This window comes from Macaca nemestrina, chromosome 20 (genome assembly GCF_043159975.1).
Source record: "Macaca nemestrina isolate mMacNem1 chromosome 20, mMacNem.hap1, whole genome shotgun sequence".
In the NCBI taxonomy this organism is placed as follows: Eukaryota; Metazoa; Chordata; class Mammalia; order Primates; family Cercopithecidae; genus Macaca; species Macaca nemestrina.
In genome coordinates this window covers 2,463,051-2,486,588 of record NC_092144.1, presented here as the reverse complement: position 1 = coordinate 2,486,588, position 23,538 = coordinate 2,463,051, and the positions used below count along the sequence as shown (strand labels likewise).

Below are 23,538 nucleotides of genomic sequence, written 5' to 3'. Positions count from 1 at the left end.
AGCCTGCTAATTATTATTATTATTATTATTATTATTGAGACGGAGTCTTGCTCTGTCACCCAGGCTGGAGTGCAGTGACGCGATCTTGGCTCACTGTAAGCTCCGCCTCCCGGGTTAGCGCCATTCTCCTGCCTCAGCCTCCCAAGTAGCTGGGACTACAGGCGCCCACCACCACGCCCCGCTAATTTTTTGTATTTTTAGTAGAGATGGGGTTTCACTGTGTTAGCCAGGATGGTCTCGATCTCCTGACCTCATGATCTGCCCACCTCAGCCTCCCAAAGTGCTGGGATTACAGGTGTGAGCCACCACACCTGGCCTGGAGCCTGCTAATTTAATGCAATTCCAGCCACTGTCCCAGCCCTTCCTGGGCTGCCACCCACTGCACACCTGAGCTTCTATAGGTGCTCAGCTGGCCTGGGAGAGGCACAGGTGCTCACAGTCACTCTTCTGTCTTTTACCTGCTTATTGTCCCCTTAGCATGCACCACTGCATTGGGGTATATATATATATATATATATATATATATATACACTCATATATATATATATATATACTCATATATATATACTCATATATATATATATACTCATATATATATATACTCCAACAAATATATAAATATATATAATATATATAAATATATGTGTGTAAGTTATATATATTATATATATAAATTTATTTATTTATTTATTTGTTTTACTTTTTTTATTTTTTGGGGATGGAGTCCTGCTCTGTCGCCCAGGCTAGAGTGCAGTGGTGCGATCTGTCTGCAACCTCTGCCTCCTGAGTTCAAGCAATTCTCCAGTATCAGCCTCCCGAGTAACTGGCATACAGGCATGCACCACCACGTCCGGCATTTTCTTTTTTTTTTTTTTTTTTGGGACGGAGTCTCACACTATCTTCCGGGCTAGCGTGCAGTGGTGCGATCTTGGCTTACTGCAACCTCTACCTCCCGGGTTCAAGCGATTCTTCTGCCTCAGCCTCCCAAGTAGCTGGGATTACAGGTGCACACCACCATGCCTGGCTAATTTTTTTTTTTTTTTTTTTTTTTTTTGAGACGGAGTCTCGCTCTGATGCCCAGGCTAGAGTGCAGTGACCGGATCTCAGCTCACTGCAAGCTCTGCCTCCCGGGTTTATGCCATTCTCCTGCCTCAGCCTCCCAAGCAGCTGGGACTACAGGCGCCCGCCACCTCGCCTGGCTAGTTTTTTGTATTTTTTAGTAGAGACGGGGTTTCACCGTGTTAGCCAAGATAGTCTCGATCTCCTGACCTCGTGGTCCGCCCGTCTTGGCCTTCCAAAGTGCTGGGATTACAGGAGTGAGCCACTGCGCCCAGCCTAATCTTTATATATTTGTAGAGACAGGGTTTCACCATTTTGGACAGGCTGGTCTCGAACTCCTGACCTCAAGTGATCCGCCCACCTCGGCCTCCCAAAGTGCTGAGATTACAGGCATGAGCCACCGTGCCGGGCCACACACAACATCTTTGGAAGGTGGTATCCAAGGTAATCATCATACAGGGCTTGTCTCTGGGGATGGGGCGAGAGAGGTGGTAAAACTGTTATTGGAAAGGGGTCCCGATCCAGATCGCAAGAGAGGGTTCTTGGATCTCACGCAAGAAAGAATTTGGGGTGCGACCACAGCGTTGAGTGGAAGCAAGTTTATTAAGAAAGTAGGCCGGGCGCGGTGGCTCAAGCCTGTAATCCCAGCACTTTGGGAGGCCGAGGTGGGCGGATCACAAGGTCAGGAGATCGAGACCATCCTGGCTAACATGGTGAAACCGCGTCTCTACTAAAAATACAAAAAACTAGCTGGGCGAGGTGGCGGGCGCCTGTAGTCCCAGCTACTCGGGAGGCTGAGGCAGGAGAATGGCGTAAACCCAGGAGGCGGAGCTTGCAGTGAGTCGAGATCGCGCCACTGCACTCCAGCCTGGGGGACAGAGCAAGACTCCGTCTCAAAAAAAAAAAAAAAAAAAAAGAAAGTAAAGGAATAAAAGAATGGTAGCCGGGCACAATGGCTTACGCTTGTAATCCCAGCACTTTGGGAGGCTGTGGTGGGCAGATCATGAGGTCAGGAGATCGAGACCATCCTGGCTAACATGGTGAAGCCCTGTTTCTACTAAAAATACAAAAATTGGCTGGGTGTGGTGGCAGGCACCTGTAGTCCCAGCTAGTTAGGAGGCTGAGGCAGGAGAATGGCGTGAACCCGGGAGGCAGAGCTTGCAGTGAGCTGATATTGTACCACTGCACCCCAGCCTGGGCAACAGAGTGAGACTCCTCCATCTCAAAAAAAAAAAAGAATGGCTACTCCATAGGCAGAACAGCCCCCAGGACTGCTGACTGGCTATTTTTATGGTTAATTTTAGATCAAATGCTAAACAACGGGTTGATTATTCATGAGTTTTCCGGGAAAGCGGTCAGCAATTCTCGGAGCCGAGGGTTCCTCCCCTTTTTATTTTTTATTTATTTATTTTATTTTATTTATTTTTTTTTTTTTTGAGACGGAGTCTCGCTCTGTCGCCGGGGCTGGAGCGCAGTGGCCGGATCTCAGCTCACTGCAAGCTCCGCCTCCCAGGTTCACGCCATTCTCCTGCCTCAGCCTCCCAAGTAGCTGGGACTACAGGCGCCCGCCACCTCGCCCGGCTAGTTTTTTGTATTTTTTTTAGTAGAGACGGGGTTTCACCGTGTTCGCCAGGATGGTCTCGATCTCCTGACCTCGTGATCCGCCCGTCTCGGCCTCCCAAAGTGCTGGGATTACAGGCTTGAGCCACCGCGCCCGGCCTTTTTATTTATTTATTTATTTATTTATTTATTTATTTATTTATTTTGAGGCGGAGTTTCACTCTTGGTGCCCAGGCTGGAATGCAATGGCACGATCTCTGCTCACCACAACCTCTGCCTCCCCGGTTCAAGCGATTCTCCTGCCTCGGCTTCCCAAGTAGCTTGGATTACAGGCATATGCCACCACACCTGGGTAATTTTGTATTTTTAGTAGAGACGGGATTTCTCCATGCTGGTCAGGCTGGTCTCGAACTCCCAACCTCAGGTAATCTGCCCGCCTCAGCCTCTTCCCCTTTTTAGTCCATATAAGGTAACTTCCGGACATTGCCATGGCGTTTGTGAACTGTCATGGCACTGGTGGGAGTGTCTCTTAGCATGCGAATGCATTATAATTAGCATATAACGAGTAGTGAGGACAACCAGAGGTCACTTTCTTCACCATCTTGGTTTTGGTGAGATTTGGTGGCTTCTTTATCGCATCCTGTTTTAACAGCAGGGTCTTCCTGACCTGTGTCTTGTGATACCGTCCTGCCAACCTCCCGTCTCCTCCTGTGACTAAGAATGCTTGACCTCCTGGGAATGTGGCCCAGCAGGTCTCAGCCTCCTTTTACCCAGCCCCTATTCAAGATGGAGTCACTCTGGTTTTTTTTTTTTTTTTTTTTTTTGAGCCGGAGTTTCTCTCTGTCGCCCAGGCTGGAGTGCAGTGGTGTGATCTCAGCTCACTGCAACCTCTGCCCCCTGGTTTCAAGCGATTTTACTTCCTCAGCCTCCTGAGTAGCTGGAAATTACAGGCATGCACCACCATGCCCAGATAATTTTTTTTGTATTTTTAGTGGAGATGGGGTTTCACCATGTTAGCCAGGCTGGTCTTGAACTCCTGGCCTCAAGTGATCCACCTGCCTCGGCCTCCTAAAGTCCTGGGATTACAGGCGTCAGTCACCGCACCCGGCCAGGCTTTTGCATTTCTGACAACCAGATGGATCCCCCCAGCCCATCCTGTGGCCTCCACCCTGAAGTGGATTCAGGGCATGAGGGCCGTGTTCCATATCCCTATGATTGTATCCCCAACCAGCCAGCAGACCCAGACCCTAGCCTCCTGGCCACCAAACTATCTTTGAAAAACCCTGCCTGGGTGCAGTGGCTCACGCCTATAATCCCAGCAGTTTGAGAGGCCGAGGCTGGTGGATCCCTTTGAAGTAGGAGTTCAAGACCAGCCTGGCCAACATGGCAAAACCCTATCTCTACTAAAAGTACAAAAATGAGCCGGGCGTGGTGGCGGGCGCCTATAATACCAGCTACTCAGGAGGCTGAAGCAGGAGAATCGCTTGAACTCGGGAGGCGGAGGTCGCAACGAGCCGAGATTTTGCCACTGCACTCTAACCTGGGCGACAGAGCCCTGGGGGAGCTTGGTTTGAGTAATGACTCTGTTTCCTGCGTGGCATAGCCAGCCTCAGGCCAACTAAACTCTCTTTACTGCAATGCCATGGCCTTTGCGAATCAATTTTGTTTGTGCAGTGAGCAGGAAGAACCTGTCGGGCAGTTACAACTGTTGCTGGTGGGCTGGGCAGGTTCTTGGCTTCACTGCACAAATAATTTGAGAGCAAGTCCAAAGTGTGAGTAAGCAAAGAAATTTATTGCAAAAAGAAAGTACTCTCTGAGAGGCAGGGCAGGCTGTTCACAGGGAGAGGCAGCAGCTAGTGGCTTAAGAGAAATTGCTTTTTTGGGGGCTGTACGTACATAGTCAGAAAATACTGGTGAGGTCAGGTGTGCAAAGGTGGACCTGCGGTTGGACTCAATATCTGCGTGCTGTAACACATATCGCATGTATCAATAGTGTACAAAATCTCCACCTAGGGGTGGGTTTTGTTTTTGTTTTTTTTTGAGACGGAGTCTTGCTCTGTCACCCAGGCTGGAGTGCAGTGGCACGATCTCGGCTCACTGCAACCTCTGCCTCCCGGGCTCAAGCAATTCTCCTGCCTCAGCCTTGGGTTTTTTTTTTTTGCTTTTTTTTGTTTTTTTTTAACTATTAAAATGAGGAAAAGGTTAGCTGGGCGCGGTGACTCATGCCTGTAATCCAGACACTTTGGGAGGCTGAGGCGGGCAGATCACCTGAGGTCAGGTGTTCAAGAGCAACCTGGCCAACATTGTGAAACCCGTCTCTACTAAAAGTACAAAAATTAGCCAGGTGTGTTGGCAGGCGCTGGTAGTCCCAGCTACTTGGGAGTTTGAGGGCAGGAGAATCGCTTGGACCCAGGAGGTGAAGGCTGCAGTGAGCCATGATTATTCACTCCAGCGTGGGCAACAGGGTGAGATTCCATCTCAAAAAAATAAAATAAAATGAGGAAAAGTTACTATTGGCTAAACCTTGACTCTAGCTGCACATGTGGGACCTGGAAGAATTCCCTGGCGCCTTTTAACGCAGGAATTTGTAGCTAATAGCTTCTTGGGCTTTTTGATGTTGATTGGCTGGTGATTGGGGAAGCTACAACGGGAATAAGGGACTTTTGTTCTCTTTCGCGGGCTGTACCGGGTAAGAGGAACTTGTAACCCACCTGGCGGTCTGCTGGTATCCTTTAGGACTGCTTACCTTACAAAAGAGATAGGTGCTCACACACGAGAATGCAAGGGATGTCACACAAGGGGACGAGTCAGTATGGCCTCCTAATCTTATGTATCCTGACTCACAATGGAAGGCAATTTTTCCTGGGTCTAAACTCTAAAGCCAGCTTCTCCAACTCAGGGCCTGCAGGCGGGATGAAGCCCAGGATGGCTTTGAATGCAGCCCAACACAAATTCGTAAATTTTCTTAAAACATTATGAGATTATTGGCCGGCCGCGGTGGCTCAAGCCTGTAATCCCAGCACTTTGGGAGGCTGAGGCGGGGCGGATCACAAGGTCAGGAGATCGAGAACATCCTGGCTAACACGGTGAAACACCGTCTCTATTAAAAATACAAAAAAATCAGCTGGGCGTGGTGGTGGGCGCCTATAGTCCCAGCTACTCGGGAGGCTGAGGCAGGAGAATGGCGGGAACCCGGGAGGCGGAGCTTGCAGTGAATGGAGATCGCGCCACTGCACTCCAGCCTGGACGACAGAGTGAGACTTGGTATCAAAAAAAAAAAAAAAAGAAAAAAAGCATTATGAGATTATTTTTCGATTTTTGTTTTGTTTTAGCTCACCAGCTATCGTTAGTGTTCCTGTATTTTATGTGTGGCCCAAGATAATTCTTCCAATGTGGCCAAAAAGCCAGAAGATTGGACACCTATGTCCAAAGCAACACAACAAAATATCCGCAAATTTGAAAATGTGAGCTACGTGGCCATCTAGTGGCCAGAAGGGAACATCACAACACACTCATTAATAAGAAAAGCCACATGTAAATGCATAAAAATGACCCTATTTCTGGAAGAAAGAGACATTCAAGGAAGAAAAATCCCAACAATGGGAGTATCTTTGTACAGGAGTATGTTAGCACGAGGAATGTGTTGACTGGAGGAAATGAGCGTTTATTACTTATTTTAGCGTTTATTATTCAGGGTAATCGGACGTTGGAGGATTGAGCCAAAGACCACGCCCCCAGCCTCGTCCTGGGACCTCGGTCTAGTTTTAGCCACGCCCCGGGGCGGATCCAGTACAAGCCGCGCCTACAGCGCGATTCTGATCCGAGACTTTCCCTTCAGGGGCGGATCTGCCAACAAGGCCAATCACCACCCAGAGGGCGGGAACTAGCTTTTCCTGCTCAGCGATTGGAGGACGCAGGTCGTCCCTCCCACCTTTGAGGGTCCACCAATCCCAAGCTCATTACTAGCCCACTTTTGCGCTCCCGGCCGCCGCGGGTCCCAGATGGATGCTTCAGCTTCCGGTTCCGGGGCGGCCGTCTCCTTTACTGGCAGCAGCACCTCACGTGAGAGCGGTGTCTCCTCCTTTCACTGATGGACCTGGCCCTGTATCTTCTTGGTGGCAGAGGCCAAGCGAGGGGACTCCGGTGCACGGGCGTGGGGGTTTTGGGTCAAAGGATGGAATCGGAGTTCAAAGGGCAGGGGGCTGGCTCGTTTAATGGCGAATTCCTGGCACTGCGCCCCAGGGTGGAGGCTCCGGAGGCCAGTGGAACCCCGCTGGGCTTCGGGGGTCTTGGTTGGGGATGCGGGGCGTTTTGACCCGCTAGGCCTGAGGACCCATCGGATTTGGAGGCAAGAGTGGGGTAAATGTAAATACAGCGTGGTTTCCATTTGACTCAGAGCAAGCCTTTAAAGGAGTCACTCTCGGGTCCGGGCTGCGAAGTGCAGCTGGGTCCTGTTTCCTTGGGAACCACAAGATAAGACCGCTGTAGATTGTTATATCCGGAAACCCCTTATCAGAGCCCTGCACCTGGGTTGGAAATGGAGACGGATTCCCTGTCCAAGACCCTCCGGGCAGAGAAGGGAAGTTCATTCTTACTGATAAAATGTCAATCACTGTGTATGATTGTAATGGGAATGGTATTTAGCGAGCTAGAAGACATTGATGGCTTAGAAAAAGGTGTCTTTGGCAGAAATGTTGTTTTCTGTTAATTTTCCAGCTGATATTATCTGGGTCTGTCTTCCCAGCCTGATGAATGTGTAGGCAGATACTTTCTCAGTCGGAGTTGATATTTATTTATTTATTTATTTATTGAGGCGGAGTATCGCTCTGTCGCCCAGGCTGGAGTGCAGTGACGCCATCTCGGCTCACTGCAAACCCCGCCTCCCGGGTTCACGGCATTCTGCCTCAGCCTCCTGAGTAGCTGGGACTACAGGCGCCCGCCCCCATGCCCGGCTAATTTTTTTTTGTATTTTTTTAGTAGAGACAGGGTTTCACCATGTTAACCAGGATGGTCTCAATCTCCTGACCTCGTGATCCGCCCGCCTCGGTCTCCCAAAGTGCTGGGATTGCAGGTGTGAACCACCGCGCCCGGCCGGAGTTGCTTTTTATTGTCTTGATCGTTGCATCCTGTGCCTAGAGGTTTTCTGCTCAGCTGGGCTTCATCCTGGGGTCCCAGTCGTGGCCCCAAGCCTTAATCAGCTCTCGGGTGATATTAGGCAAGTTGCCAAGCCCCTCAGTGCCTCAGTTTCCACATCTGTAAAATGAAAGTACATGACATGACCTGCACTTGTCAAATAATGAGTGCTGTGTGTGGATGATTATTGGCAGTGCATCACCATTATCACCCTCCTGTAAACGTGTTGGACCCCTTAAGTGAAGACAGCAGGGTTAGGGCGGATAAAATGATGGACTTTGGAGAAACGACTCTAAGGCCAAATAGAATCTAAAGCAGTGATTATTAAAGAGGGGAGGAGAAGTGTTACGCCCCGGGGACACTGGACAATGTCTGCAGATTTGGTTGTCACAGTCGGGGACGGGATTGGGGCTACTGGCAACCAGTGGATGAGGAGGTCTAGGGTGCTGCTCAACACCTTACAATGAATAGCACGCCAGTCATTTTGGATTTGAGCCCACCTTAATGATCTCATTTTAATTACCTCTTTAAAGGCCTATCTCCAAATACCTTCTGAGGTACTGTGGGTTAGGCCTTCACCTTATGGATTTGTGGGGACGTAGTTCACCCCTTAACACTATACGTAAAAATTCATAGAATACACCTCAAAAGAAAAATTCAACTTGACCATTTAATACTACAAAATAAAAGAAAATGCAATACCTGGTTTGGGGTTGGATCTTCGGAGGACCAGCTATAAAGAACATTTTGGGTATAATGGAAGGAAATATGATTATGGGCTAGGTATAAAGGAAGGATTGTTAACTATGTTAAGTGTGAATATGAAGTGTGGACTTTTAGATAAAAATTAGATTTTTCTCTAAAATAGCATTGGGAACTATTTAAGAGCAGAGTGTTACAGTGTCCTCAGTTTACTTTTTTTTTTTTTTTTTTTTTGAGACGGAGTCTTGCTCTGTAGCCCAGGCTGGAGTGCAGTGGCGCCATCTCTGCTCACTGCGAGCTCCACCTCCTGGGTTCACGCCATTCTGCTGCCTCAGCCTCCCTAGTAGCTGGGACTACAGGCACCCGCCACCACGCCCGGCTAATTTTTTTGTATTTTTAGTAGAGACGGGTTTCACCATGTTAGCCAGGATGGTCTCAATTTCCTGACCTCGTGATCTGCCCGCCTTGGCCTCCCAAAGCGCTGGGATTACAGGCGTGAACCACCGCCCCCGACCACTCAATTGACTTTGAAATAATTCTATGTAGATAGTGAGTACACACAGGCTGTCAGTGGCTAGAACAATTGATTTGGAAATATGGGCTCTGTGTCTTCACAGGATACCTGATATGTTGAGTAATGTGAGTATAACACGAATTTCATATTTGTTTATGTTAAGTTTCATCCTCAAGAAACACTAGGTGAACAGAGGAAATTGCACATAACTGAAGAGAGCCTGGTAGGAAAACAGAAAATGCGCATACACACCTCAAATACCAAGTCACACCTGTTTCCTGTGTTTTAAAACTTGCCATTAGATTTCCGACAACTCTCCACCACTGCGAATTAACTCTGGAAATGTAGATTCCCTTGCCAAATTCCACAAGCAACCTTTGGATCTTCTGCAAGGTCCACTGCTACATTTACTATGGTATTTATGTATTTCTTTTTCTTTTCTTTTCTTTTTTTTTTTTTTTGAGACCTAGTTTCACTCTTGCTGCCCAGGCTGGAGTGCAATGGCAGGATCTCAGCTCACCACAACCTCTGCCTCCCAGGTTCAAGTGACTCTCCTGCCTCAGCCTCCCGAGTAGCTGGGGTTACAGGCATGTGCCACCACGCCCAGCTAATTTTTGTATTTTTAGTGGAGATGGGATTTTCTCCATGTTGGTCAGGCTGTTCTTCGACTCTGAACCTCAGGTGATCTGCCCACCTTGGCCTCCCAAAGTGCTGGGATTACAGTCGTGAGCCACCGCACCTGGCCTATTTACGTGTTTCTTAATGATTTAACGTGAAAGGCTGTACTACTGTTTCCTTCTTCAGGGACTCCGCTAATAGGCGTGTTTTTCTTTCCTGTCTTTTGTTCCCACTACTTCCTCTCTGACAGTTATTTTTTTTCCATTCTTTTCCTATCACTTCCAATTTCTTTGTGGTTTCCGTGCCTCTCATCTTCAACACAATGTGAGTATCCTAAGCTTCATTAATACCCATTGGGCCGGGCACGGTGGCTCAAGCCTGTAATCCCAGCACTTTGGGAGGCCGAGACGGGTGGATCACGAGGTCAGGAGATTGAGACCATCCTGGCTAACACGGTGAAACCCCGTCTCTACTAAGAAATACAAAAAAAACTAGCTGGGCGAGGTGGCGGGCGCCTGTAGTCCCAGCTACTTGGGAGGCTGAGGCCGGAGAATGGCGTGAACCCGGGAGGCGGAGCTTGCAGTGAGCTGAGATCCGGCCACTGCACTCCAGCCTGGGCTACAGAGTGAGACTCCGTCTCAAAAAAAAAAAAAAATACCCATTGATGAAGGCCGAGGCAAACAGATGAGGCAAGCAGATAACCTGACGTCAGGAGTTTGGGACCAGCTTGGCCAACATGGTGAAACCCCATCTCTACCAAAATATACAAAAATCAGCCAGGCGTGGTTGCCCAACATAAGACAAGCTCTGAGTAGCTAAAGATTGGAAACAAGTCTGCTGCCTCGCTGTCTATTTAGAGAGAACTTGTTACATCAACATATCATCTATCATCTTACACACATTTATAAGGACTAAGGAAGTCACCTATTAAGATGAAGAGAGCTGGAGGATTTACTTTTTTCACTGAGCCAGAAAAACAATTATAATGCAATGTGTACACCATGGTACTTTTTTTTTTTTTTGAAATGGAGTCTCGCTGTGTCACCCAGGCTGGAGTGCAGTGGCACAATCTTGGCTTACTGCAAGCTCCGCCTCCCTGATTCACACCATTCTCCTGCCTCAACCTCCTAAGTAGCTGGAACTACAGGCACCTGCCACCACGCCTGGCTGATTTTTTGTACTTTTAGTAGAGATGGGGTTTCACCGTGTTAGCCAGGATGATCTCCATCTCCTGACCTCGTGATCCACCCGCCTTGGCCTCCCGAAGTGCTGAGATTACAGGCATGAGCCACCGCGCCCGGCCACCATGGTACTTTTAAAAAGTAGTAAAGTGGGGAAACAAAAAGTGTTGTTCAAATGGCTTTTTTTTTTTTTTAAGACGGAGTCTCTATCACCCAGGCTGGAGTGCAGTGGCCTGATCTCTGCTCACTGCAATCCCCGCCTCCTGGGCTCAAGTGATTCTCCTGCCTCAGCCTCCTGAGTAGGTGGGATTACAGGTGCACACGCCCAGCTAATTTTTGTATTTTTATTAGAGATGAGGTTTTGCCATGTTGGCCAGGCTGGTCTCGAACTCCTGACCTCAGGTGATCCACCTACCTCGGCCTCCCAAAGTGCTTGGATTATAGGCATGAGCCACCGGGCGTGGCCCTAGAGAATTTTTTAAAGTAAAAGGCTGTACTGTTCCTATGGCAATTGAATTCTTATTTTAACTCATTTGAGAAAATAATCATAGAAGCTTAAATAAATTTGAACTGGATGTGAAAATTCTAAATACTTTTATTCAGTTGTGCCACAATACCTAAAGCCTGAAACACGACTGCTCATCTCCGAGAAGACCTTCTAGCTTGAGAGAGTGGAAGTATAAACTCTATATCGTCTGCCATTTTATGTACGAACATAATTGTCATAATTCATGTTTTTACTGTGTCAATCTAAATAACAGGCTGTCTAAAAACGATGGTAACAGTGCATTGCAATGAGAATATGCGCGGCATAGCAATCTATGTGCTTATTCAGGGAGGTAAAGGAAGACAAAGGTTGTTTTTGTTGTTTTGTTTTTTTGAGACAGGGTCTCTGTTGCCCAGGCTGGAGTACAATGGTGAGATCACAGCTCACTGCGGGCTGGAGTACAATGGTGAGATCACAGCTCACTGCGGCCTCCACCCCCGCGGGCTCCAGAGATCCTCCCACTTCAACCTACCAAGTCGCTGGGACCACAGGCGCACACACCTTTATTCCCAGCTTATTTTTGTATTTTTTGTATATATGGGGTTTTGCCATGTTGCCCAGACTGGGACAAAGGTTTATAAAGGAAAAAAAAAAAAAAAAAAAAAGTGAGGATTACGTCATTGTTCAGAAATAATTATCCTTGTCTGCAAAGATCAGTAACAAGGGTCACACCAGTGAGTGTCTCTGTAAAAGTATTTTTTGTTTAAGTCTGTGGTTTTTGTAGAGTCTTTTTTGTTATTAAGCATATAAATGTGAGAACCCTCTCTTTTTTTTTTTTTTTTTTTTTTTTTTTTGAGACGGAGTCTCGCTCTGTCGCCCAGGCTGGAGTGCAGTGGCGCGATCTCGGCTCACTGCAAGCTCCGCCTCCCGGGAGAACCCTCTCTTAATGACATTCCCTGGTTCTATTTGTGGGAGGGCTGCTTTATTTTTTTGTTTTTTTTTTTTGAGACTCAGTTTCGCTCTTGTCGCCCAGGCTGGAGTGCAATGTCATGATCTTGGCTCACCGCAACCTCTGCCTCCTGGGTTCAAGCAGTTCTTCTGCCTCAGCCTCCCGAGTAGCTGGGATTACAGATATGTGCCATCACACCTGGCTAATTTTTTATTTTTAGTAGAGACAGGGTTTCTAAAAATTATCTAGGAACACACCCAAACTCGGACCTAAAAGTGTCCGCTCCCCCAAGGCCAAGTGTACACTTGAGAGTTTTCTTTCTTTCTTTCTTTTTGAGATAGAGTCTGTTGCCCAGGTTGGAGTGCAGTGTCCTGATCTCGGCTCATTGCAATCTCCGCCTCCTGGGTTCAAGCGATTCTTCTGCCTCAGCCTCCCGAGTAGCTGGGAATACAGGCGCCCGCGACCGTTCCCGACTAATTTTTGTATTTTTAGTAGAGAAGTGGTTTTCGCCATGTTGGTCAAGCTGGTCTTGAACTCCTGACCTCTAGTGATCCGCCTGTCTCCGCCTCTCACGCTGCTGGGATTACAGGGGTGAGCAAATGCGCCCAGCCGAGAGTTTTAAAGAACACAAGGCGCGCCTGGTGGGGCCCGGCCTCCTGGGGCCTCGGCGCCTGGTCTCCGGATCTCCAGATCTCTGGACCCCAGGCGTCCGCGCCCACGCGGGACAGCACGGTGACGTCACACATGCGGGTCCCGTCCCCACGCAGGACTCCGCCCCACGGGACTCCTCGCCCTTCCCCTCCTCCTCGCACGAGAGGCCGCTTCGAGGGGAAACTGAGTCTGGAGTTCCCGCGCAGTCAGGGAGGAGGACGCCGCGCCCTCCCCGGACTGGAGTGAGTTCGCCCAGATCCGCGTGTCCCCGGCTGGAGGGTCAGCCACGCGTGTTCTCGACGCCCCCGTCACTCAGGGGAGAACTATCCAATCAGGACAGGCAGGGGCGGGGCCCAGGGAACTGTCCAGTCAGAGACGTTAAGCCGAAGTGGAGCCCTGCCCAATCAAAGGCGCTAGGGGGACGGACTGGGGAACTCTCCAATCAGGGGTGCGGAGTTGACAGTATTGTCCAATCAGAGTCGCGACTTCCCGAGATCTGTCCAATCAGGCCCTGGGGACGGAAAGCCCAGTTCCCGTCTGCCCCGTGCGCTTCCCCGCCTTCCCCCGAGCGGCTCAGGTGGCCTGTGGTCCTCACCTGCGCTGGCCGCTGGACCGCGGGGCGCTCGCCCCGGAGAGCCCAGGAGCGGGCGGGACATGGTGAGTGCGGGGCGCGAGCCGAGCCCGGGCCCAGGGCGAGGTGGGGTGGCAGGAACCGGCGTCCGCCCGAGTTCGCGGCCGTAGGAAGCTGAGGGACGCGCGGGGCGGCGCAGGACGAGCGCCTGGGCCCCGGGAACGCGGTCACAGCGGCCGACCGGTAGGGCTGGGGGCAGTCTGGGGAGCCAGCAGGGGATCAGGGACTCGAGGGGTAGTTTCTGGGGACAGTAGAGGTCAGGAGTTTGGGGGGAGCTTGCGGGGACAGCAGAGGTGGTCAGGGGCTTGGGGCAGTTTGCGGGGACAGTAGAGGTTTAAGGGGCTTGGGGCAGTTTGCGGGGACAGTAGAGGTTTAAGGGGCTTGGGGCAGTTTGCGGGGACAGTAGAGGTTTAAGGGGCGCTGGGGCAGTTTGCGGGGACAGTAGAGGTTTAAGGGGCTTGGGGCAGTTTGCGGGGACAGTAGAGGTTTAAGGGGCGCTGGGGCAGTTTGCGGGGACAGTAGAGGTTTAAGGGGCTTGGGGCAGTTTGCGGGGACAGCAGAGGTGGTCAGGGGCTTGGGGCAGTTTGCGGGGACAGTAGAGGTTTAAGGGGGCGCTGGGGCAGTTTGCGGGGACAGTAGAGGTTTAAGGGGCGCTGGGGCAGTTTGCGGGGACAGTAGAGGTTTAAGGGGCGCTGGGGCAGTTTGCGGGGACAGTAGAGGTTTAAGGGGCGCTGGGGCAGTTTGCGGGGACAGTAGAGGTTTAAGGGGCGCTGGGGCAGTTTGCGGGGACAGTAGAGGTTTAAGGGGCGATGGGGCAGTTTGCGGGGACAGTAGAGGTTTAAGGGGCGCTGGGGCAGTTTGCGGGGACAGTAGAGGTTTAAGGGGCTTGGGGCAGTTTGCGGGGACAGTAGAGGTTTAAGGGGCTTGGGGCAGTTTGCGGGGACAGTAGAGGTTTAAGGGGCGCTGGGGCAGTTTGCGGGGACAGTAGAGGTTTACGGGGCGCTGGGGCAGTTTGCGGGGACAGTAGAGGTTTAAGGGGCTTGGGGCAGTTTGCGGGGACAGTAGAGGTTTAAGGGGCTTGGGGCAGTTTGCGGGGACAGTAGAGGTTTAAGGGGCGCTGGGGCAGTTTGCGGGGACAGTAGAGGCGGCCAGGGACTCAAGGGCCGTTTTGGGAGAGTGGAGGAGGAGAGGGGCAGTTTGCGGGAACAGACTTGGTCAGGGGCTCGGCGGCAGTTTGGGAGCTCAGTAGAGGGGAGTCAGGCTCAAGGGCAGATTAGGGGGCCAATAGCAGCGGTCGGGAAGTCGGGGGCAGTTTGGGGGGGTAGTAGAGGCGGTCATGGTTTTGAAGGGGGCAGTTTTGGGGAACAGAGGTGATCAGGGTCTCGGCAGTTTAGGGGGACAGTAGTTGCAGTCGGGAGATTGGGGGCAGCTCGAGGGGACAGCAGAAGCGGTCAGGGGCTCGGGCACTTTGGGGGGCAGTAGAGGTGGTCAGGGGCTTGAGGGCAGTTTGGGGGGACAGTAGAGGCAGTCAGGGGCTCGGGGAGAGTTTGAGGAGAGGGCAGGGGCCGTCAGGGGCTTGGCGGTCAGTTTGGGAAGGTCTGCCAAGGAGGAGGTGGTGCCCTGTCCTGGAGCCTGTCAAACAAAAATAAAATCCTGGGCCGGGTGCAAATGCTCACACCTGTAATCCCAGCACTTTAGGAGGCCGAGGCGGGTGGATCACCTGAGGTCAGGAGTTCCAGACCAGCCTGGCTAACATGGCGAAACCCCGTCTGTACTAAAAATACAAAAGTTAGCCGGACGTGATGGCGGGCGCCTGTAGTCCCAGCTACTCGGGAGACTGAGGCAGGAGAATGTCGTGACCCGGGAGGTGGAGCTTGCTGTGAGCCGAGATCCCGCTACTGCACTCCAGCCTGGCGACACAGCGAGACTCCATCTCAAAAACCAAAACCAAATATATATATATATAATATATAATATAAAATATATAATATACACACACAGATATATATACACACACACATATATATACATATACACACACACATATATATATCTCCTGGCTAGAGAAGGAGAGAGAAAAATAGGAATAAGCCCAGCCTCAGAAACCTGCCCACTCTCAAAATGAACCAGAAAAAGGCTTTACTTTCATAAACAAGAAAGGGTTTGGAGGAACTTTTTAGGGGACAAGCAGAAAGGGGGTTGACAGTAAATGTACCTCCTCGTGGTCAGCTCGCTCAGGGGAGGTGATGAGGGGGCTCCACACTTATTGCTTGCTCAGACTCAGGGCGGCCACTCAAAGTTCAGAGACCTGTGGAGAGGACAGAAGGCTGAGTAAAGTTTGGGGAAGAAACGGGATGCTGTGGTTAAGCCTGTGTCAACCCAAACATAGTAAGGAAACTTTTATGAAAAAGGATTATTGCAAGGTATTGGGGGAGGGGGAGAAGGGGCTGTTGCAATAGGGAGAAGGGTTAGTTGGATTAGGGGAAGGGGAGTAATGCCAGAGGCTTGGGGTTCTATTGCAGTGGGGTGGGGGTATAAGCAACAGGGACATGGGGAGAGTTGATGATTGGGCTGGGGGACTAATGCCATAGGCACAGGGAGACAGCTGCAGGGGGAGAGCTCTGTGACCATCAAGTATGCAGGCATCTGAAGAGTTGGCTAGGCCTGGCGCAGTGACTCATGCCTATACTCCCAGCACTTTGAGAGGCTGAGGCGCGTGGGTCACTTGAGGTCGGGAGTTCAAGACCTAACATGGTGAAATCCCATCTCTACTTAAAAATACAAAAATTAGCTGGCATGGTAGCGTGTGCCTGTAATCCCAGCTGCTCAGCAGGCTGAGGCAGGGAGAATTGCTTGAACCCGGGAGGTGGAGGTTGCAGTGAGCCATGATCACACCACTGCACTCCAGCCTGGGCCACAGAGCGAGACTCCATCTGAAAAAAAAGAAAGAGTTTGCTAAAAAAAAAAGTTTTTCTTTTCTTTCTTTTAGTCAGGTCTCACTCTGTTGCCCAGGCTGGAATGCAGTGGTGCGATCATGGCTCATTGCAGCTTCAACCTTCTGGACTCAAGCAGGCCTCCTGCCTCAGCCTCCTGAGTAGCTGGGACTACAGGCATGCCCCACTACACCCAGCTAATTCTTAACAAAAATGTTGTAACGGCCAGGTGTGGTGGCTCACACCTGTCATCCCAGAACTTTGGGAAGCCGAGCCACGATGACACTTGAGACCAGAAATTTGAGACCAGCCTGGGCCGTCTAGTGAGACCTCGTCATTTTTTTTTTCTTTTCCTTGTAGAGAAAAATACATTGCCCAGGCTGGTCTTGAACTCCTGGGCTCAAGTGATCCTTTCCCCTCGGCCTGCTAATGTGATGGGATTACAGGCGTAAGCTATTGCACCTGGCCTTGAAGCAGTTTTTTGTTTTGTTTTGTTTTGTTTTGTTTTTGAGATGGAGTCTAGCTCTATTGCCCATGCTGAGTGCTGTGGCGTTATCTCAGCTCATTGCAACCTCTGCCTCTGGGGCTCAAGAGATTCTCCTTCCTCGGCCTCCCAAGTAGCTGGGATTACAGGTGTAAGCCACCATGCCCAGCTAATTTTTGTATTTTTATTTTTTTTGAGACAGAGCTTCTCTCTTGTTCCCCAGGCTGGAGTGCAATGGCCCGATCTCAGCTCACCAAAACCTCTGCCTCCCAGGTTCAAGCGATTCTCCTGCCTCAGCCTCCCGAGTAGCTGGGATTACAGGCATGGGCCACCACGTCTGGCTAATTTTTGTATTTTTAGTAGAGATGGGGTTTCTCCATGTTGGTCAGGCTGGTCTTGAACTCCAGACCTCAGGTGATCTGCCCACCTTGGCCTCCCAAAGTGCTGAGATTACAGGCCTGAGCTAACGTGCCCGGCTGATGTTTGTATTTTTATTAGAGACAGGGTTTCACTGTGTTGGCCAGGCTGGTCTCGAACTCCTAACCTCGTGATCCGCCCGCCTTGGCCTCCCAAAGGGCTGGGATTACAGGCGTGAGCCACCGCTCCTAACCTAGCGAATCATTTCTGAGACAAAGAATGGGACTTCGGAGGGTCTGAATCTGGCCTTGTCATCTGCGTTAATCTTACCTAAGTCGTATGGGAAGGGAGGGTCCTGGCTGTGCCCAATTCCAGAGCACAGCAGGATGGGGTTCCCCTTTGCTGGTTTCCAGGCGCACAGAACTGAAGTCAGTTCAACATTGTCACCTGACAGCTGCGAACAGCCTCGTCTGTGTCCCGCTCAGCACTAGTATTGTTCCTATTTCAGCCCCAGGTTTTAATAAATGTAAAATAATGAGGCTGGGGATGCGCACCTGTGGTTCCAGCCACTTGAGAGGCTCGGGGAGGAGAATCGCTTGAGCCCACAAGTTTGAGGCTGCACCACCGCACTCCAGCCTGGGCAACAGAGCTAGACCCTGTCTCAGGGGGAAAAAAAAAAAAAGAGCCGGGCGTGGTGGCTCACACCTGTAACCCCAGCACTTTGGGAGGCTGAGGTGGGCAGATCACAAGGTCAGAAGTTCAAGACCACCCTGACCGACATGGTGAAACCTCTACTAAAAATACAAAAATTAGCCGGGCGTGGTGTTGCGCGCCTGTAATCCCAGCTACTTGGGAGGCTGAGACAGGAGAATCGCTTGAACCCAGGAGGCGGACGTTGCAGTGAGCTGAGATTGCGTCACTGCACTCCAGCCTGGGCAACAGAGCTAGACCCTGTCTCAAAAAAAAAAAAAAAAAAGAATAAATACTTTTTGTCTTTTTTTCTTGTCCTTAGTGAGGGCAGTCAGTAGTGTCTCAGATGTGTTCTTTGCCTTCTGCCACTGCCTGGTGTAATTCTGTGGCTTAGCCTGAGAAGGCTCCTGTGGGAAACTCTCAAACTTGGAAAACGTTGCTTCTTCCATTAGGACGAGGGGAAAGGCGCACACACAGCCCCATGCCTTATTGTGAGGTGGGCGAAGGTGTGGATTGAAAACATTCATGAAACTAGCACCGACTTAGGCAGGGTGCAGAGTTTGTGACAATGTGTGACCCTGCTCCGTCTCCTGTTAGTATCTGCGCATCAGATGGACGCACATTCTGTAAAATGCGACCCACAGTACTGAGAGCCAGAGTACAGAGAAGCGGCAATTCCGATTAGGGGATTGACGAGCAATTTTTTTTTTTTTTTTTTTTTTTTTTGAGGCCGAGTTTCGCTCTGTCTCCCAGGCTGGAGTGCAGTGGCCGGATCTCAGCTCACTGCAAGCTCCGCCTCCTGGGTTTACGCCATTCTCCTGCCTCAGCCTCCCGAGTAGCTGGGACTACAGGCGCCCGCCACCTCGCCCGGCTAGTTTTTTTTTGTATTTTTTAGTAGAGACGGGGTTTCACCATGTTAGCCAGGATGGTCTCGATCTGCTGACCTCGTGATCCGCCCGTCTCGGCCTCCCAAAGTGCTGGGATTACAGGCTTGAGCCACCGCGCCCGGCCTGACGAGCAGTTTATCATGAGGATAATCGTGAACTGATACCTGTTTTCTGCACGGGACCGTTGTGGGATAAAAAAGCTTCTAGATTAGTCTTTTAGAATCCAGCACTCACCCCTTTGTCCTTTAACACGGGCTGAAAGTGGTGATTTGACTGTGTTCTTATTTTTATTTTTTGAGATAGTCTCGCTCTGTCTCCCAGGCTGGAGTGCAGTGGCTTGATCTCGGCTCACTGCAACCTCCGCCTCCTGGGTTCAAGCGATTCTCCTGCCTCAGTCTCCAGAGTAGCTGAGATTACAGGCGCGCCACCATGCCCGGCTGATTTTTGTATTTTTAGTAGAGACGGGTATAAGGTTAACAGAGAGAAAGGATGAGAGAGAGACCCAAGGTCAGGCAAGGAAGTTTATTGAACCTACTGGCTGCTCCACTACAGACAGAGGAGGCAAGCCAGAGCTTACAAAATGAGGGGTTTCTATGGGGGACAGAGACCCTGGGGTTGTTTGCTGGTTACTTTTGCCCCATATTACCTTGTGACATTTATTACGGGAGGGTGTAGGTAAAGTTTGTTTATGCTTCCCATGACCTCCCCCTGAGCGGTCTGGATGGTTCGTAATTGGGGTTTGCTTATCGCAGCAAGGTCTGATCAGTGAGAAGTCTTCACTGCGGTGAGAAGCTTCACTGGCTTCGCTGTGGTGCCTAGATAAGGGCTTAGAAATGTAAAGAGGCGCTGGGCACGGTGGCTCACGCCTGTAATCCCAGCACTTTGGGAGGCTGAGGCGGGCAGATCACGAAGTCAGGAGATCGAGACCACGGTGAAACCTTGTCTCTACTAAAAATACAAAAAATAAGCCGGGCGAGGTGGCGGGAGCCTGTAGTCCCAGCTACTCAGGAGGCTGAGGCAGGAGAATGGCGTAAACCCGGGAGGCGGAGCTTGCAGTGAGCTGAGATCCGGCCACTGCACTCCAGCCTGGGCAACAGAGCGAGACTGCATCTCAAAAAAAAAAAAAGAAAAAGAAATGTAAAGAGGCTTGAGGGAAGGGTGGATACAGAGAAGAGTTGCAGAGCATCTGGGGGAGGGGTGAGCAGCGCCAAGAAGCTTTTTTGAGGCAGTTTGTCCCTAACAACAGGCTTTCACCACGTTGGCCAGGCTGGTCTTGAGCTCCTGACCTCAAGTGATCCACCTGCCTCAGCCTCCCAAAGGGCTGGGGTTACAGGCATGAGCCACTGTGCCCAGCCTCAGCTGCGTTTGTATTCAGACCCCAGGTTAAGGGACTTTGGTTGAAGCGGGTGTGGCACCTGAGGTGGGACCAGTGTGCTTCATGCCATTCGTATGTCTGTGGATGAACACCGCTTTGCAATGCAGATTCCCACCTGATACTTCTCAGATTTTTGGATACGGCTGGATGGTGGATAGAATAAACCGCTTGTTTGGGGCATCTATGAAGATGACTTGGCAGTTTTCCTTTAATGTGAATTATGAGTTCATACCATTTTTGTTTGTTTGTTTTGAGACCGAATCTCACTCTGTTGCCCAGGCTGGAGTGCAGTGGTGCCATCTCGGCTCACTGCAAGCTCCGCCTCCCGGGTTTAAGTGATTCTCCTGCCTCAGCCTCCTGAGTAGCTGGAACTACAGGTGCCCGCCACCATGCCCGGCTAATTTTTTTTTTTTTTTTTGAGACGGAGTTTTGCTTTTGTTGCCCAGGCTGGAGTGTAGTGGCGCAATCTCGGCTCACTGCAACCTCTGCCTCCCAGGTTAAAGCGATTCTCCTGCCTCAGCCTCCCAGGTAGCTGGGATTACAGGCATCCACCACCATGCCCGGGTAATTTTTTTTTGTATTTTTAGTAGAGATGGAGTTTCATCATGTTGGACAGGCTGGTCTTGAACTCCTGACCTCAGGTGATTCACCCGCCTTGGCCTCCCAAAGTGCTGGGATTACAAGTGTGAGCCACCGCGCCCAGCTAACTTTTGTATTTTTAGTAGAGATGGGGTTTCATCATGTTGGCCAGGCTGCTCATGAACTCCTGACCTCAAGTGATCTGCCGGCCTCGGCCTCCCAAAGTGCTGGGATTACAGGTGTGAGCCACCTCGCCCAGCCTTTTTTTTTTTTTTTTTTTTTTTTTTTTTGAGATAGGGTATCACTGTGTCACCCACGCTGGAGTGCAGTGGCAACATCTTGGCTCACTGCAGCCTCAACCTCCTGGGCTCAAATGATCCTCCCTCCACCTCAGCCTCCCGAGTAGCTGGGACTCCAGGTGCACACCACCATGCCTGGCTAATTTTTGTATTTTTTGTAGAGATAGGGTTTCACCATATTGTCCAGGTTGGTCTCGAACTTCTGGGCTCAAACAGTCCTCCCACCTCAGTCTCCCAAAGTTCTGGGATTGTAGGCATGAGCCACCAAGCCCAGCTGCTGAGAGCATTTTATTGTAGAATAGAACACATGTAGAAAACTTTTGTAAGACAATTACAGAATCAGCTGAAACATCCTAAAGTGAACAGTGTGTAATGACAGCCAGGCCTTGACATCCCATTAGAAATGATACATAATGGTAGGCTTCTCCCTCCAGTTCAGGCCAATATCCTAAGTTCTTTTAGCTTTTTTTTTGTGTGTGTGTGTGTGTGAGAGAGACAGGGTTTTACCATGTTGCCTAGGCTGGTCTCGAACTCCTGAGCTCAAGTCATCTGCCTGCCTCAGCCTCCCAAAGTGCTGGAACTACAGGCGTGAACCACCACACCTGGCCAGTATCCTAAATTATAAGGATATAGTCTCTTTTCTTTTTTTTTTTTTTTTTGAGACTGAGTCTCGCTCTGTCGCCCAGCCTGGAGTGCAGTGGTGTGATCTGGGCTCACTGCAAGCTCTGCCTCCCAGGTTCACACCATTCTCCTGCCTCAGCTTCCCGAGTAGCTGGGACTATAGGCGCCTGCCACTACACCCAGCTAATTTTTTTTTTTTTTTTTTTGTATTTTTATTAGAGACAGGGTTTCACCATGTTAGCCAAGATGGTCTCGACCTCCTGACCTCGTGATCTGCCTGCCTCGGTCTTATTTTAATTTTTTGAGATTGGGTCTTACTCTGTTGTCCAGGCTGGAGTGCAGTGGCACAGTCATAGTTCACTGCAGCCTTGAACCCCTGGGCTCAAGCGGTTCAAGGGGGACCTTGACCACAGGTGTGTGCCACCATGGCTGGTTAATTTATCATATTTTATTGGTTTTGTAGAGACAGGACCTCGCTATGTAGCCCAGGCTGGTCTCCAACTCCTGGCCCTAAGCAATCCTCCCACCTCAGCCTCTCAAAGTACTGGGATTACAGGCATGAGCCACCAGCCTTAGCTTAATGATGTTTTCACATTTTTTAGTGTTTCCTCTGCCCTGCAGATCTGAGATCTGCCATTTCTCAGTAATTCCTCGTACGTCTCCCGCAGAGGCCGTCATGGCGCCTTGCTTCCTGTTGGGAAGGTACTCACAGCATTGAGCGTACCGTACCTTTTCATATTGTCTGTCACCTCTCACAAGAACATAAGCTCTGTGTGGCTCAGTTCCCCAGGCTGCCGGCCTCACCCCTCTTCCTGCGCACATGGGGGAGGATGGTGCCTTGCTGAAGTGGGATGTGTGGAATGTTTTAGGACTCCGTGGTCTTTGAGGAAGTGGCTGTGAACTTCACCCCAGAAGAGTGGGCGTTGCTGGATCATGCTCAGAGGAGCCTGTACAGAGATGTGATGCTGGAGACCTGCAGGAACCTGGCCTCCTTAGGTAAGACTGGCATCATTCCTTCCCTGCGTCCCTGGAGAGCAAAGATACCTTGTTTTTCTTTTTATTTGAGCTCAGAAATTGAAATATGTTGGAAAAGAGATAGACATGATCCCAACCCCCATGGAACATGGGAGTCAAAACGCTTCTCCCTGAAAACAAAGTTTTGTGTATTATTGATATTTAGGTTTTCTTGATCACCAGTCTTTTGGCTGCCCACGTTTTATAAGTGTGAGCAGAGTATTCTGTGTCACGTTGGGGCAATGGAGGCAGCTTTGTGGTTCACCACACAGAGTAACTGTACTTGGAAAATCAAAGTACACTGTGATAAAGTAAATCAAAGTGACACGGTGAGTAATCCGTGTTTGACATGGTAATTTTGCTGCAGTTAAAACTCACACTCAGTCATCATCGGTGGTCTGGGAGGTCAAAGTGTTGGCCTGTTTCGGGGAACATTTGTTGCCTTTCACAATCCTTCCTCATCATGTGATTCTCAAGGAGTGGGCGGCGCTCACACCTGAGGGCAGCCGGGCACAGCGGAGAGGAAGGACTCCTGTAAGGACCCTGTGCCTGTGAGCACCAGGAGAGCAGTAAGCAGCCCTCGGGCAGAGTGGGTTCTGGATAAGAAGGTTCTGTTTGGCAGTGTGGGTTAGAAACACAAACCCTTCTCTGAGAAGGAGGAGGTGTGTCCTATCTCAGCTGCCCTGTGTGGCTTTTCCTCCATCCTCCCGCACCGTCCTCCTTCGCTGGGGAAAGCCTCTGTATTTCCTCGTATAAAAGGAGCATTTGTCCATGTGCATTTTGCCCACCAACTTCGTACTTTGTTTTTCTCATA

The 23,538-nt window shown here is 50.4% G+C and overlaps 1 protein-coding gene and 1 long non-coding RNA gene across 4 annotated transcripts in view; one reads left to right on the top strand and one right to left on the bottom strand.

Moving 5' to 3' along the window:
- Positions 1 to 7,634: 7,634 nt before the first annotated feature.
- The window catches only part of LOC139360326 (uncharacterized), a 24,877-nt gene continuing 8,973 nt past the window's right edge, over positions 7,635 to 23,538 (bottom strand). Inside the window, exons 2-4 of one of the 2 annotated variants that reach the window (XR_011617649.1) lie at positions 22,440 to 22,737; positions 15,701 to 15,793; positions 7,635 to 7,872 (exon numbers count right to left, since the gene is read on the bottom strand). This is a non-coding gene — a long non-coding RNA (uncharacterized lncRNA). Of the gene's footprint in view, positions 7,873 to 15,581; positions 15,794 to 22,439; positions 22,738 to 23,538 lie in introns of those variants that run through there. The other variant, XR_011617648.1, reaches the window with a different exon arrangement.
- The window catches only part of LOC105485697 (zinc finger protein 77), a 16,542-nt gene continuing 5,275 nt past the window's right edge, over positions 12,272 to 23,538 (top strand). The window contains exons 1-2 of one of the 2 annotated variants that reach the window (XM_071087113.1): positions 12,272 to 13,096; positions 22,580 to 22,706. In XM_071087113.1, coding sequence (XP_070943214.1) covers positions 12,803 to 13,096; positions 22,580 to 22,706 — 421 coding nt within the window. In that variant the 5' untranslated portion in view covers positions 12,272 to 12,802. Of the gene's footprint in view, positions 13,097 to 13,158; positions 13,512 to 22,579; positions 22,707 to 23,538 lie in introns of those variants that run through there. The other variant, XM_011748077.3, reaches the window with a different exon arrangement.